General features: G+C 43.7%; 1 protein-coding gene across 2 annotated transcripts; it reads right to left on the reverse strand.

Moving 5' to 3' along the window:
• Positions 1-702: 702 nt before the first annotated feature.
• Positions 703-13182, reverse strand: acot11b (acyl-CoA thioesterase 11b). 2 transcript variants are annotated; one of them, XM_064952512.1, is made up of 16 exons: positions 13050-13182; positions 11678-11871; positions 11366-11435; positions 11147-11207; positions 10705-10806; positions 10441-10576; positions 6280-6433; positions 5119-5238; positions 4723-4861; positions 4434-4489; positions 4093-4159; positions 3835-3918; positions 3328-3461; positions 3021-3152; positions 2641-2767; positions 703-959 (listed from the first exon to the last, which is right to left on the reverse strand). In XM_064952512.1, exons 2-16 carry the CDS (start codon positions 11865-11867, stop codon positions 801-803), a joined length of 1731 nt encoding a protein of 576 aa, XP_064808584.1. In that variant the 5' UTR covers positions 11868-11871; positions 13050-13182; the 3' UTR covers positions 703-800. The 2 variants fall into 2 exon arrangements, with proteins under 2 accessions (XP_064808584.1, XP_064808582.1); XM_064952510.1 differs by having other exon boundaries at positions 10705-10851.
• Positions 13183-15603: the final 2421 nt, after the last annotated feature.

The following is a 15603-nucleotide window of genomic DNA, read 5'->3' on the forward strand; positions in this document are numbered from 1 at the left end:
TGCCATGGTCATTGTCATGCAAAACTGGAACCAGGCAGTCTAAAAGTTCTGGCAGTCTAAGAGTATTTAACTAGGCAAGTCAGTTAGGAACAAATTCTTATTTACAATGTTGACCTACTCTAGCCAAACCCGGACGATGCTGGGCCAATTATGCGCCGCCCTATGGGACTCCCAATCACGGCCGGATGTGAAACATCCTGGATTCTAACCAGGGACTGTAGTGATGCCTCTTGCACTGAGATGCAGTGCATTAGACTGTTACGCCACTCGGGAGCCTAACTGCAGCATAACAAACCAACTTGCATACTTCTCATGTGCATAGGGCTACTAACTGTTTTATTGCCCAGATAAGACCTAACATTTAATACAGAACCCAACTGCAATAAGTAAGTAACCTGTAGTGTAGAAAATGTACACTGGAATATCACATCAAATACAGTAACACCAGTAACAACAAAAAGTCATTTGACTAATCCCACATGAGAAATGTATAACTTCTGATTTCCTTGGCAGTTGAGGTCGAGAGGGGGTATCCCAGAACTGTACCTCCTAAAGAGGAGAGGGGCGGATTTTTTTTATTTTACCTTTAACTAAGCAAGTCAGTTAAGAACAAATTCTTATTTTCAATGATGGCCGAGGAACAGTGGGTTAACTGCTTGTTCAGGGGCAGAATGAGAGATTTGTACCTTGTCAGCTCGGAGATTTGAACTTGCAACCTTTCGGTTGCTGGTCTAACCACTGGGCTACCCTGCTGCCCCATAGGGTAGGAGGTGCTGGGCCAGCATGATGAAACCATTCGGTCACAGGTCAGAGGGGGGCAGGACGACCAGGCTGTCTCTGTTCTCCTCCAGGTACTTGTTGCAGGAGTGGAAGGTGCCGTAGAAGCTGGAGGAAAGGCCTGCAATGTCGTTGGAGATGTAAGGGAGGACTCCTGGTGTGGCTTGGTTGTAGTAGGAGATCTGAGGTAAAACACAGGGACAATGTGGTCCAAAAAGATAACAAAAAGCACATGTGCTATAATATTTATGACTGAAAACATGTATAATGTAGAAGTACTAAACTCAGCAAAAAAATAAACGGCCTGTCTGTCAATTGTGTTTATTATCAGCAAACGTAACGTGGAAATATTTTTATGAACATAACAAGATTCAACAACAGGCTTAAACTGAACAAGTTCCACAGACATGTGACAAACAGAAATTGAATAATGTGTCCGTGAACAAAGGGGGGGGGGGGGGATTAAAAGTATCACTGACAGTCCTGTCTTGCAGGAAATCATGCACAGAACGAGCAGTATGGCTGGTGGCATTGTCATGCTGGACGGTCATGTCAGGATAAGCCTGCAGGAAGGGTAACATGAGGGAGGAGGATGTCTTCCCTGTAACGCACAGCGTTGAGATTGCCTGCAATGACAACAAGCTCTGTCCGACGACGCTGTCACACATTGCCAACCAGATAATGACAGACCATCCACCTCCAAATCAATCCCGCTCCAGAGTACAGGCCTCGGTGTAATTCCTTTGACGATAAACACTAATCCGACCATCAACCCTGGTGAGACAAAATCGTGACTCGTCAGAGAAGACCACTTTTTGCCAGTCCTGTCTGGTCCAGTGACGGTGGGTTGGTGCCTATAGGCAACGTTGTTTCCGGCGATGTCTGGTGAGGACCTGCCTTACAACAGACCTACAAACCCTCAATCAAGCCTCTCTCAGCCGATTGCAGATTTTCTGAGCACTGATGGAGGGATTGTGTGTTCCTGGTGTAACTTCGGCAGTTGTTGTTACCATCCTGTACCTGTTCCGGAGGTGTGATGTCCGGGTGTACCGATACTGTGCAGGTGTTGTTACACGTGGTCTGCCACTGCGAGGACGATCAGCTGTCCGTCCTGTCTCCCTGTAGCGCTGTCTTAGGTGTCTCACAGTACGGACATGGAAATGTATTGCCCTGGCCACATCTGCAGTCCTCATGCCTCCTCGCAGCATGCCTAAGGCACGTTCACGCAGATGAGCAGGGACCCTGGGCATCTTTCTTTTGGTGTTTTTCAGAGTCAGTAGAAAGGCCTCTTGAGTGTCCTAAGTTTTCATAACAGTGACCTTAATTGCCTACCGTCTGTAAGCTGTTAGTGTCCTAACGACCATTCCACAGGCGCATGTCATGATTTGTTTATGGTTCATTGAACAAGCATGGGAAACAGTATTTAAACCCTTTACAATGAAGATATGTGAAGTTACTTGGATTTTTACTGAGTTTATCATCTATCTAGATGTAATGTATATCAAATTTCTTTATTCTTGCTATGTAACTACTGTAGAAAAATATAAAAAGTACCATGTATGTAAAATGTGTATGTAACAAAAGAAAAAGATGTAAAAACAAAGTTTATTTTTGTCCTCCGAAGAGGGTGGGTGGAAAGCTTGCACTTCTTTCTACACTCAGCTTACAGGATAAGGTGTATACACTGTGGGATGAAGAAAATCACTGAGCTAGCTGGTCCCAGATCTGTTTCTACTGTCTTACCAACTACGGTTGCTGTCATGTTTGACATGACAATGACCATAGAAGTCGGCTTTACAGCACAAACAGATTTTGGACCAGGCAAGCTTTTCGCTTAGCTAGCGAAGAGCCCCATTGCCCCACCTTGGTGACAGCATTGGACTCCTCCCAGATACTGAAGCCGGCACAGAGAACCTCCCCCCGGGTGTAGTCCTCAGTGGCAGGGTGGGTCGGCAGGGTGACAGAGCGCAGGGCAATCAGGTACGGGTCCCTGAGGTGGACAGAAGAGGTGGATCGCACCATTAGAGCGTGATAAAGATGTGGAATTGGGCAGGTTGATAGATACATTACTGTGGGACACAACCAGACCCGGGTAAGTTATGGTGAAGTGAGAACATAAAAAGAATGCAGTGCCATTGGAATGTAGGAAGGATTGTTGAGTCATTGGGGAACAATGACCAAGCAAAACATAAAGCATATTGGTGAAGTCCGGATGCTGATGGATGACAGACAGGCCGCGTTACCTGGAGTCACAGGGCTTCCTCCTGGAGGCCAGAAGGATGAAGTCCTGGCCCTTCCCCCCCTTACTGACACACGGAGTGGCCACGCGGTAGATAGTGTCATCCTCATCTGCCTGGATGATCACATCACATTTTCTACATAGGACGAAAGGGAAAAAGGCACACTGTGAAATTGAGGTTTCAATCCAAATGTAGATTGGATATCAAAAGGATTATAATAACTACTTTGTGAATGGTTGTGACCACTTTTGGCTGTGTTCCGACTAGCTGTGACTGTTGTGACTACGTCAGTTGTGAATGTGTTACCCACTGGTAATGCCTGTCCCACTCATGTCTCCTGCGCAGGTCTGAGAGCAGATGGAACGCTTGTTCAGCAGGGACAGTGACATGAGTCTCCACTTTAAAACACAGTATCTGGTTCTCCTCCAGCGTGTACAGACTGACCTTGGAACAGATCAGGAAGGAGGGGGGTTAAACCATGAATATAGGATCTTTACAGGTTAAAGCAGAGCCTATTCCTTTACTACCACAGACATGATATATTATTGACATTTAGTGGAATGTTATATGTAGCGAGCTCCTTTAAGAAAGAGGGTTGACTTGTTGCACATTCCTTCCTCCCAGTCCCAACTTAATCAAATCAACGTGTGTGCCGAATTCGGGGGGGTGCAACTATGACTGTGCATTAGAAAGTAATGATTTGATTAGACAGTGGGGAGGAGGAGAGGGAACACATGCAATCCTTGAACATCATTCTAATGAATAATATCAATGGTGTTCAATCATATTCTTACCCTTTTCTACTTACAACACTAACCTTATTTTTCTCAGAGCTTAACATCCAGTTGCTTCGAGCAGCCATCATTTTCAGTGCAGACACATTGTTGTAGCTGAGATACATCTGGGGAAAATAAGGTTTGGATTCAGAATCGGAAGAATGATTGTTGTTTCAAAACAAGCACAGGCCAGTACACAGGGAGGTAGTAGTGTTAAATCTGTTATCAAACCCCAAAACAACACATTTAATCTAGGAGTAGTAGTAGTAAGTTGTGGCCCGTTTGTGTTTGTGTGTTACCTGGTTGCTGACGTCCCAGGGCACAGACAGAGGAACCTCCGTTTGCCTGCAGGAGATTATGTACTTTCTGTAAACAGACAGTGTATAGTAATGTCAAAACAGATGAAAATGTGTTGACTCAATGGTTTGGTTTACTGTTTACACACTAATTCAGGGGTATCACTCAATCAGCCCGATTTAATGTGGCCTGGCATGATGTCTTAGCAAAAAAATGATATACTGTATATAATTTATTTTTAAGGGAGGGGGCTCATCTACTGGAGGGGCAAAATGAGTTTGACACCCCCTGCACTAACTGATAGAAATGGGGAATAGGACTGTGATGATTTTCATCTCCTCACCTATCCAGACGGATCTTCTTCCTAGCAATAGCCTCCTGATAGCGTCTCTTCCCATCCTGACAATTAAATAAACAAGTGAAATGGGCTTCACAGTTCTGCACCAACATTGGATGAGCAGACGCATGTATCTCTTAACATTACAAATTCAACAACCATATGGCATTTCTCAATATAGACCTCCATAAACACACACACACACACACACACACACTCTTGCATGCAGTCTCTCTCTCACACACACTCCACAGGTCCAACAGCCTGTTCTTCTGAGGTCATCTGCAGAACTTACCACAGGTTCGGGTCGTATCCGGGGTAATGTACGTGGCTTCCTGTCCTTGTCCAGCACCTCAAAGGTCATGAAGGCGCTGTTGATGTGCCGCAACACACCCGCACCCTGGTAGGCCTCTGCACATACACCCACCTCCATACTGGAACACACACAAGCACAAATAGGATACATAGACTAATATCATAGAAACATAAAAGGTTGCCATACCAGTTTCCCATTCATTGGTTTGTTGCCAGTAAATATCCCTCAAAGCTGAAATTGAGTTAATTCAGTTCATTGGGGCAACAACAAAAAATCTACGTTTTTCAACAGGCGGTTGTTATTGGACAGTGGTTGAGAACAAGCGGTTCTAATTTTCTTCAGTTTGGTGCCTAATGAATAAGACTTGTGTTTCACCTGTGTTTGAAGGCATTGTTAACAATGGCCTTTAGCACCAGCCGGTCACCGATGTGAGACGGGCCCCGGAAGTGGAACATGTCTATGGTCCTCAGAGTGGGGTGAGCGTTACACAGACGACTAGAGAGTAAGAGTGAGATGAGCGAGAGAGAGAATGAAGGAAAGAGAGCCTATTAGACTAATAGCATTATCACATTTCTTCTCCAGAAGAAAAAGTCAACATGGTTTAGATCTACTCTTCTACTAAATACACTGAACAAAAATATAAAATGCGTCATGGAACAATTTCAAAGATTTTTCTGAGTTACATAAGGAAATCAGTCAATTGAAACCTATGGATTTCACATGACTGGGCAGGGGTGCACCCATGGGTGGGAGCCAGGCCCAGACAATCAGAATGAGTTTCCCACAAAGAGCTTTATTACAGACAGAAATATTCCTCAGCAACGCTCCCCCAAAACTTGAGACATCAGTGGCATTGTGTTGTGCGACAAAACTGCACATTTTAAAGTGTTTTATTGTCCCAAGCACAAGGTGCACCTGTGTAATGATCGTGCTGTTTAATAATACATAACTGGGATGTAAACAAATATTTGTGCACAAAATATAAAAGAAATAAGCTTTTTGTGCTTATGGAACATTTCTGGGATATTTTATTTCAGCTCATGAAACATGGGACCAACACTTTACATGTTGTGTATATATTTTTGTTCAGTGTATATTAAGGCCAGTGCAGTCAAGATGTGATTTTTCTGTGTTCTATATATTTCCATACTATGAGGTTGGAATAATACCGTTCAAATGATGATAATGCCCTTTTAGAGTAAGAGCTTTTAGTCTGCCTAGTGACATCAGCAGGCGGTTAACTAGTTAATAGACAAATAAGAAAGAGCGGTCCAACCCTCTCTTCCCATAACAGCTAGTTTATAAGTTTTCCCCTCCCCACTCAGACAGTCCAAGCAAAATTCTTGCTTGAGAAATTGACATTTGTTTCTTTTCGACAATTTTAATTGAAAAACAATCACAGTAAGGTACTTAATTGTTGCCCAGAAATGACGTCTGCATGGGGCCTTTAATATATACTAACTATCTCCATATTCTGTCACAGTAAGAAACCTCATTATCTCTATGAGAAGGACAGGCTACAGACCAGACACTCACCATGCGGCGATGGTGGCCACGTTCTCCATCCAGGCCATGATCTGACCACCGAAGGTGCTGACCTGGTGGTTGGCATGGGGCGGCAGCACCAGCTCCACGCTCTCCACCCGGGTTCGCTCTGCTGACACCGCACCCTGGTATTCCTGACACTCTCCTGTTGACACGCACACAGACTGGACTGTAATGCTGCTCTTCACCAGGCTGGGCACGGGTGTGACTGCCACTGATATCAGTTCATATTAGAGATAAGTGGGACTTGGACATCTGTGGTATCCTGTGACATGTAAAGGTTATAAATAGGGCCTTATCAGCTATAACTAGGAACTTGTAAGCTATAACTACATTTACGTCAACTTTTCGGTTACTGGCCCAACACGCTTAACCCCCTGCCACCCTGCGGACTTACGGTGCATTCGGAAAGTATTTAGACTCCTCGACTTTTTCCATATTTTGTTACGTTACAGCCTTATTCTAATATAGATTAAATCATTTTTACCCCTCATCAATCTTCACACAATACCCCATAATGACGAAGCAAAAGCATTCAGAAAATGTTGCAAAAAATAAAATCTGAAATACCACATTAACATAAGTATTCAGACCCTTTACTCAGCACTTTGTTGAAACACATTTGGCAGCAATTACAGCTTCTAGTCTTCTTGGGTATGATGCTACAAGCTTGGCACACCTGTATTTGGAGAGTTTCTCCCATTCTTCTCTGCAGATCCTCTCAAGCGCTCAGGTTGGATGGGGAGCATCGCTGCACAGCTATTTTCAGGTCTCTCCAGAGATGTTCGATCAGGTTCAAGGCAGGGCTCTGGCTGGGCCACTCAAGGTCATTCAGAGACTTGTCCCGAAGCCACTCCTGTGTAGTCTTGGCTGTGTGCTTAGGGTCATTGTCCTGATGGAAGGTGAACCTTCGCCCCAGTCTGAGGTCCTGAGTGCTCTGGAGCAGGTTTTCACCAAGGATCTCTGTACTTTTCTCTGTTAATTTTTCCCCTCGATCCTGACTAGTCTCCCAGTCTCTGCCGCTGAAAAACATCCCCATAGCATGATGCTGCCACCACCATGCTTCACCATAGGGATGGTGCCAGGCGTGCTGCTTGGCATTCAGGCCAAAGAGTTCAATCTTTAGGTGCCTTTTGGCAAACTCCAAGCGAGCTGTCATGTGCCTTTTACTGAAGAGTGGCTTCCGTCTGGCAACTCTACCATAAAGGCCTGATTGGTGGAGTCATGCAGAGATGGTTGTCCTTCTGGAAGGTTCTCCCATCTCCACAGAGGAACTCGGGTTCTTGGTCACCTCCCTGACCAAGGCCAATTCTCCCGATTGCCCAGTTTGGCCGGGCAGCCAGCTCTAGGAAAAAAGTCTTAGTGGTTCCAAACTTCTTCCATTTAAGAACGATGGAGGCTACTGTGTTCTTGGGGACCTTCAATGCCGCAGAAATATATTGGTACCCTTCCCCAGATCTGTGCCTCGAAACAATCCTGTCTCTGCGCTCTACGGACAATTCCTTCAACCTCATGGCTTGGTTTTTACTCCGACATGCACTGTCAACTATGGGACGTTATATAGACTGGTGTGTGCTTTTCTAAATCATGTCTAAGGTGGACTCCAATCAAGTTGTAGAAACATCAATGGAAACAGGATGCACGTGAACTCAATTTTGATTGTCATAGCAAAGGGTTTGAATACTATTTTTAATAGATTTGCAAAAATGGCCCCAAAAAATTTTGCTTTGTCATTTTGGGTATTGTGTGTAGATTGATGTGGAACAAAATGAATGTCATCCATTTTAGAATAAGGCTGTAACGTAACAAAATGTGAAAAAAGGGAAGGGGTCTGAATACTTCCCGAATGCACTGTATGTGGGCCTTATAAGCTCTAACTAGGGCCTTAAAGGAAGCCTTATCATAGAAACAGAATGAATAAAAAGGGCGTCTCCATTCAAGTCAATGATGGCATAATAGGTGGACTGGCATCCACTTGAAGTGGACCCATGCCAGGAAGTAAAAGTAGGGAAGTGTACCCATGCCAGGAAGTAAAAGTAGGGAAGTGGACCCATGCCAGGAAGTAAAAGTAGGGAAGTGTACCCATGCCAGGAAGTAAAAGTAGGGAAGTGTACCCATGCCAGGAAGTAAAAGTAGGGAAGTGGACCCATGCCAGGAAGTAAAAGTAGGGAAGTGGACCCATGCCAGGAAGTAAAAGTAGGGAAGTGTACCCATGCCAGGAAGTAAAAGTAGGGAAGTGTACCCATGCCAGGAAGTAAAAGTAGGGAAGTGTACCCATGCCAGGAAGTAAAAGTAGGGAAGTGTACCCATGCCAGGAAGTAAAAGTAGGGAAGTGTACCCATGCCAGGAAGTAAAATTAGGGAAGTGTACCCATGCCAGGAAGTAAAAGTAGGGAAGTGTACCCATGCCAGGAAGTAAAAGTAGGGAAGTGTACCCATGCCAGGAAGTAAAAGTAGGGAAGTGTACCCATGCCAGGAAGTAAAAGTAGGGAAGTGTACCCATGCCAGGAAGTAAAAGTAGGGAAGTGTACCCTCCAATCTGTGCTTTGATTTGTTGAGTCAACTCAACTGACATTACAAAACAATACATTCCATTGCATGAGCCACATCAGTTAGCATCATTTTAATGAACATTTACTTACCTATGGCAATCCACCATCAGTTGATAGAATATTCCAAAATACCATGGAAAGTATTGCGTCACAATACCAGGCAACCACTGCGATGAGTTTACCAGTCAATAGTCAGGGTTAGAGCTTCAAAGGCCGTTCTATTCATTCCATTTCTATGGTCCTTATAAACTGTAACTAGGGCCTTGTAGGGTCCTTATACCACGCATTCAACTCATTCCACGGAGGGCGGAGTGTCTGCTGGTTTTCGCTTCACCCTTGTACTCGATTGATAAATTAAGGTCACTAATTAGTAAGGAACTCCCCACACCAGGTTGTCTAGGTCTTAGTTTAAAGGAAAAAACAAAAACCTGCAGACACTCGGCCCTCTATGGAAAGTTTCTGCCACCCCTGCCATATAAGCTATAATTAGGGCCTTAAAGACGCCTCAAAAGCTGTAACTAGAGGATTCCCTGGTCAGGTCACATGGTCAGGAAAGACTCCGTGCCAAGTCTTGACAGTATAATACCTAGTTGAGCTGTGTGTTGAGCTGTGTGTTGAGCTGTGTGTTGAGCTGTGTGTTGAGCTGTGTGTTGAGCTGTGTGTTGAGCTGTGTGTTGACAGTATACTACCTAGCGGAGCGGTGTGTTGACAGTATACTACCTAGCGGAGCGGTGTGTTGACAGTATACTACCTAGTTGAGCTGTGTGTTGAGCTGTGTGTTGAGCTGTGTGTTGAGCTGTGTGTTGAGCTGTGTGTTGAGCTGTGTGTTGAGCTGTGTGTTGAGCTGTGTGTTGACAGTATACTACCTAGCGGAGCGGTGTGTTGACAGTATACTACCTAGTTGAGCTGTGTGCTGAGCTGTGTGCTGAGCTGTGTGCTGAGCTGTGTGCTGAGCTGTGTGCTGAGCTGTGTGTTGACAGAATACTACCTAGTTGTGCTGTGTGTTGACAGTGTACTACCTAGCTGAGCTCTGTTGAGCTGTGTGTTGACAGTTACCTAGTTGAGATGTGTTTCAGTATGTTGACAGTATAATACCTAGTTGAGCTGTGTGTTGACAGTATACTACCTAGCTGAGCTCTGTTGAGCTGTGTGTTGACAGTATACTACCTAGTTGAGCTGTGTGCTGACAGTATAATACCTAGTTGAGCTGTGTGCTGACAGTATAATACCTAGTTGAGCTGTGTGCTGACAGTATACTACCTAGTTGAGCTGTGTGCTGACAGTATAATACCTAGTTGAGCTGTGTGCTGACAGTATACTACCTAGTTGAGCTGTGTGCTGACAGTATAATACCTAGTTGAGCTGTGTGCTGACAGTATAATACCTAGTTGAGCTGTGTGCTGACAGTATAATACCTAGTTGAGCTGTGTGCTGACAGTATAATACCTAGTTGAGCTGTGTGCTGACAGTATACTACCTAGTTGAGCTGTGTGTTGACAGTATAATACCTAGTTGAGCTGTGTGCTGACAGTATAATACCTAGTTGAGCTGTGTGCTGACAGTATACTACCTAGTTGAGCTGTGTGTTGACAGTATAATACCTAGTTGAGCTGTGTTGCTGCTCAGTAGGTCTGTGATGATCTCAGCATGAGTCAGTCTCATCCTCCTTCTCTCTGCCGCGATGCTGTACTCCATCTGCTCTGTTTGCGTCCGCGGAATCACCTGCTTCAGCTGCACCTGCACGTGCACACACACACACCCCAACACTGTGTGTGCACTCCTATTGAAGCATGACATACTGATGTGGTTGATATGTCCAACACTGTCAAACCAAGACGGGTGCCCCCTCACGCTTCAGCCCTCACCTTCCCCTCCTCAGTACGTCGAGCCACAAAGGTGGCAAAGGCATTGCACACATTCCACTGGCAGCTACTGAACAGGTCCTCACAGCTTACCGTGATGCCCACCTGCGGATAGGGCCCACGTGGCATCATATCATGACACCAGGCAGACTGCCAGACATATTGTTACATACATATATTAGTAAGGTCTCGTCCCAAATGGTGCCCTCTATTCCCTAATTGTACATTTTTATCATTGAACACAGAGCATAGGTTACCATTTGGTGAATTAAAACGGGACTAGATTCTACAGTAAAGAACACCAGTTGTAAACAGGGATCCTCTATTATGGAACAGCATTGTGTATAATTTCTCTCCCCAACATACATTATTAATGATTTCAAAACAAAAGTTCAATAGATTCAATATTTACTACACAAAGATCAAAGATGGTGTCCCCACAAACCTCCATGCTGGATGTGAAGGCTCTGTTCACTTTTGCCTTGATGTTAACAACCTGTCCGACTCTGCGTAAAAAATAAACAAACATTTCTATGATCAACATTGGACAATGGTTACAGTGTGAACAGAAGAACACCAGCCCCTCCTTTCTGTGGCTAGGCTAAAGGCTATAAGTCACTGTAAATATACTGAAAAGGTATGTTTCAGGAAGTGAAATACTTACCCTATAGTGTGCTCAAAGTGGATGTCGTCAACAGAGGCAGTAATACAGGGAGACCCAGCATGTCTTTCAGCTGTGACAACATAGAGGTCCACAAACATCATATGTACAGTACATGCGTGCCTTCTCGGCTGACAGGACTCCATAGCTGTTGATCTCAAGCTACGTCTCGGAGGGCTGCAGTCAGAGTCTGCGTCCCAAATTACACCTTATTTCCAAAAAGTGTACTATTTTGTGCCAGAGCCCCAGGTTGGGACTTGAGAGGGACCGCTTTTTCTTTAGAGGTCATACTATGAGGTTAAGGTCATAGCTCACCAGACAGGCAGGCTGTGGAGTCCATCCACTTGAGCAGCTGTCCTACGCTGAGCTCTCCACAGTGGTTGGCGTGGCAGGGCATCACGATCTGGCTCATCTTGACCTCTGTGGGGTTCCTGTACACCTCGCCACTCTCCAAGATGAAGAGGGGATCCTCCATGGGGTCTCCGTCACCCTTCTCACACGACATGACTCTGGAATGTACAGCGGGACACAGGGGAAAAGTAGAAGCTGAAGTTTATTACAGTACTTGAAAGGGATAGTCTCATTCTAGTGTGTCATGCATGGTGTTATAACAATTTATAGTGTTATAACCATTTATTGTACACTGTTTCACCTCTTTAAAAAGGTGCTGCTAGGTTAGTTTTAGAATACAAACAATAAAGAATATTGTAGTTATTCAAGCTCTTTGAATAAATTATTATATTAGTTCATTATGCCAAGGTCTTAATGGCACCCTATTTATAACATTCGAGGAAATCTTAATCTAGTTACAAGGAAAAATAATTCAGAACAAAACAGATTATTCCACAGTCTGAGCTAAGCCTACTTGGCTCGCAGAAGGACTATAGGTGAACAAGAGGCAATTCCCACCCTAACTGCTTTGTTTATACAATGGGTCTCATGGAAATACCACAATAACTTATACAACGGAGTAATCACGTCTCAATTAAACTAAACATGTTGTTCCTCTTTTTTTGCAATTTTCTCCTGTTTTTGTGCCTTCAAATAATACTTCGCTCAAGCAGCACACTCATTTTGGACCAGAGCCACTGCCCCAACAACATAGTTATTGTGCTTCACAGCAGAAGGTGCTTTACTTGGGAAAAAATCTGTAGCTCAGTTTGTCATCTGACAGATTGCTTAAAAACATGTTTTTCCCTCGAAGAACACTATGTAATGCTGTATAATAATGCCCTTAGTGAATTGGATAGGAAACTCGAAAGACTCGCTGACTGTAGACCACGCATCTGGTTGAAACGAAATCAACTTCAAAGAATAGACTACAGTGTATTCTTCTATTACGGCGAAAATGGAATGTTGTAGTTAGTCTATTTGTATTATCAACTGTCTGTTCCAGCTCTCTGTTCAAATGAAATGGTCACCTGTCTCGTGCTCACCGGACATGCGACTTAGTGGAGCAGTAGCAGTGACGTCCAATAGACAAACTGGTTTACTGTACAAACGGGATTCGTCCAGTTATTCGGTTATTATCTCACTCATGAGACTACTAGGCTATACGCGTGGTGGAATGAGTCACTCACTGATGGAATATATTGACAGAGTAAAACGTGACAGAGTAAAAACAATGACTAGGCAATCGTTCTTTAAACGTTTTACATAATTTCCCAAGACAATAAAATAGACTTACCCAAAGGGAACTTTTCTGCAGACGGTCAGGTCACATTTGCATGAATGAATAAGCAAAACAAAACTTTTCAGTCTCGTGTAAATAAATCTGCACACCCTCCACTCTCTGCCAATTCCTTCATTCTTCGGACACAACTGTGTGGCATGCATGCAATGATGTATATAAACCCTGGAATACTGATTCCACTGCGCAGCCATCTTGGTACTCCTGGGTTCTCAAAACGATTTTGGAAGCTATAGAAATGCATTTATTAACGTCTAGTTTCGTTTTTGACACGTTTATTATATTACATACACCTTAATGCATACTTTTAAATATATTATGTGAGCTAAACATACAAAAAAAAATCAGAGTACTGTTACTGTCCCCACTACAAAAATAAATAAAAATACATGTGATTTTGTCCTTGAAACATTTAATTGAAATACTGTAGAATTCCATGAATTCCGATGACCGCTCCTTATAGAGAGTGCCAATATGGCCGACTGGGTGCTTCATAGACTCAACGGCCAATACATAGCGTCAGCAATCAAGGGTTTATATACATCGCTGCTGGCATGACGCCGCCAAACAGAGCAGACACACCTCCTGTTGCTGGAGGTGGGGTACCAATTTAAATGACACTTTTTAAGGTGGAACTTTATTGTGGAAATGGTCCATTAACAGTTTTAAATATTTAAAGCTGAGATCTGCATGAAAGAGCGCCACTGGTCGGCCCAGGGGTAATTGTTATTTTTTTAATAAAACTGGGCAGAGGAGCATCATGCAGTATTGTAAAAACGTTTATAGTAGGCTAAATACTCTGCTGTTCTATTGGGCTTGCAATGATGTGCAAGCCCAATAATTGGTTCATTTCTCATTAGATTAATGTAAATATTCACTTTTGAATTATGAATCACTTTCAAAGATCCGTTTGAGAAATAACAACAAACATGTTTATGCACTCCCAAGTGGTGCAGTGGTCTAGGACTCTGCAACTCAGTACACGAGGTGTCACTGCAGTACCTGGTTCAAATCCAGGCTGCATCCCATCTGGCTGTGATTGGGAGTCACAATTGGTCCAAACCTGGTTAAATATCAGATATCTTTGTTATATCAGAAAAAAATGATTCATATTGTTAATGTGAATATTTACATTCATCTAATGAGAAATAAACCAAAAATGGATTGGGAAAGTACAGTACACGACCCAGTGCCCCTGCAGATACTACCGGTGCCATAGGTGCAGACCTCTGTCCAAGGGAGGTAACACTATTCCTCTCATAAAGTGATCCACATACACAAACAATGGGAACAGGGAAGTCTTAGCGATTATCCAATGACCATGTACTGCATGAGCTGTGCCATAAAGGTTCAGATCTATTGACTGAGATGGCATATATTACTATGCCTCCCCCCATTCTGAAATTGAATTTCTGTCCCCCCAAGTTTTATCATTGGAATATGATACAAAATGAGGCAACAGTGTGCTTTAGAACCATGCGTACGTTTCAGAGCAGTCAGGTAGGCTGTTTGGAGTGTTTATCCGACTGGATAAAAATAATAATAATGTCCCCCCCCACTTCTAAAACTAAAGTTACGTCCCTGTATAGGCCTATACTACAAGGTCCCCTGAAAGATAACTCAGTCTGCAGTGGTTCCCAAACTTTTAATAGTCCTGTACCCATTCAAACATTCAACCTCCAGCTGCGTACCCCCTCTAGCACCAAGGTCAGCTGTACCCCCTCGAGCACCAAGGTCAGCTGTACCCCCTCGAGCACCAAGGTCAGCTGTACCCCCTCGAGCACCAAGGTCAGCTGTACCCCCTCGAGCACCAAGGTCAGCTGTGTACCCCCTCTAGCACCAAGGTTAGCGCACTGTTGTTTTTTGCCATCAATGTAAGCCTGCCACACACACACACACACACTATACGATACATTTATTAAACATAAGAATGAGTGCGGGTTTGTCACTTCCCACAAGCCGTGTTGTGACAAAGAGCTCTTATAGGACCAGGGCACAAATAATAATCAATAATTTTGCTCTTTATTTAGCCATCTTACATATAATACCTTATTTGTTCATCAAAATGTGTGAATAACTCACCACAGGTTAATGAGAAGGGTGTGCTTGAAAGGATGCACATAACTCTGCAATGTGCACAAAAAAACATACAATGATGGAAAGACCTGTGTGTTGTCCTTGTTAATGCAGACAGAAAAGAGCTCCAACTTCTTAATCAGCCTCAATTTTGTCCCACACATTGAATATAGTTGTGGCGAGTCCCTGTAATCCTAGATTCAGATCATTCAGGGGAGAAAAAACACCCAGATAGGCCAGTCGTGTGAGAAATGTCATCATCATGCAAGCGGTCAGATAAGTGAAAATCATGGTCAGTAAACAAAACTTTAAGCTCGTCTCTAAATTCAAAAAAACATGTCAATACTTGATAACCAGCGCACTTCTGCATGTTGTAAAATCGTTACATGGTCACTGCCCTTATCATTACATAATGCAGATAATACTTGAGTGTTCAGGGGCCTTGCTTTAACAAAGTTAACCATTTTCACTGTAG

Source organism: Oncorhynchus masou, chromosome 31 (assembly GCF_036934945.1).
Source record: "Oncorhynchus masou masou isolate Uvic2021 chromosome 31, UVic_Omas_1.1, whole genome shotgun sequence".
Taxonomy (NCBI): domain Eukaryota; kingdom Metazoa; phylum Chordata; class Actinopteri; order Salmoniformes; family Salmonidae; genus Oncorhynchus; species Oncorhynchus masou.

Bases quoted from the DNA above. Each gene is read 5' to 3' on its own strand.
- acot11b (XM_064952510.1), bottom strand. From the start codon at position 11,867: ATGTCGTGTGAGAAGGGTGACGGAGACCCCATGGAGGATCCCCTCTTC. The intron at 10,852-11,146 runs GTTTGTGGGGAC...TATGTCTGGCAG, and splicing joins CCTTCACATCCAGCATGGAG to TCTGCCTGGTGTCATGATAT. The intron at 4,160-4,433 runs GTGAGGAGATGA...GTCTGTTTACAG, and splicing joins AAGAAGATCCGTCTGGATAG to AAAGTACATAATCTCCTGCA.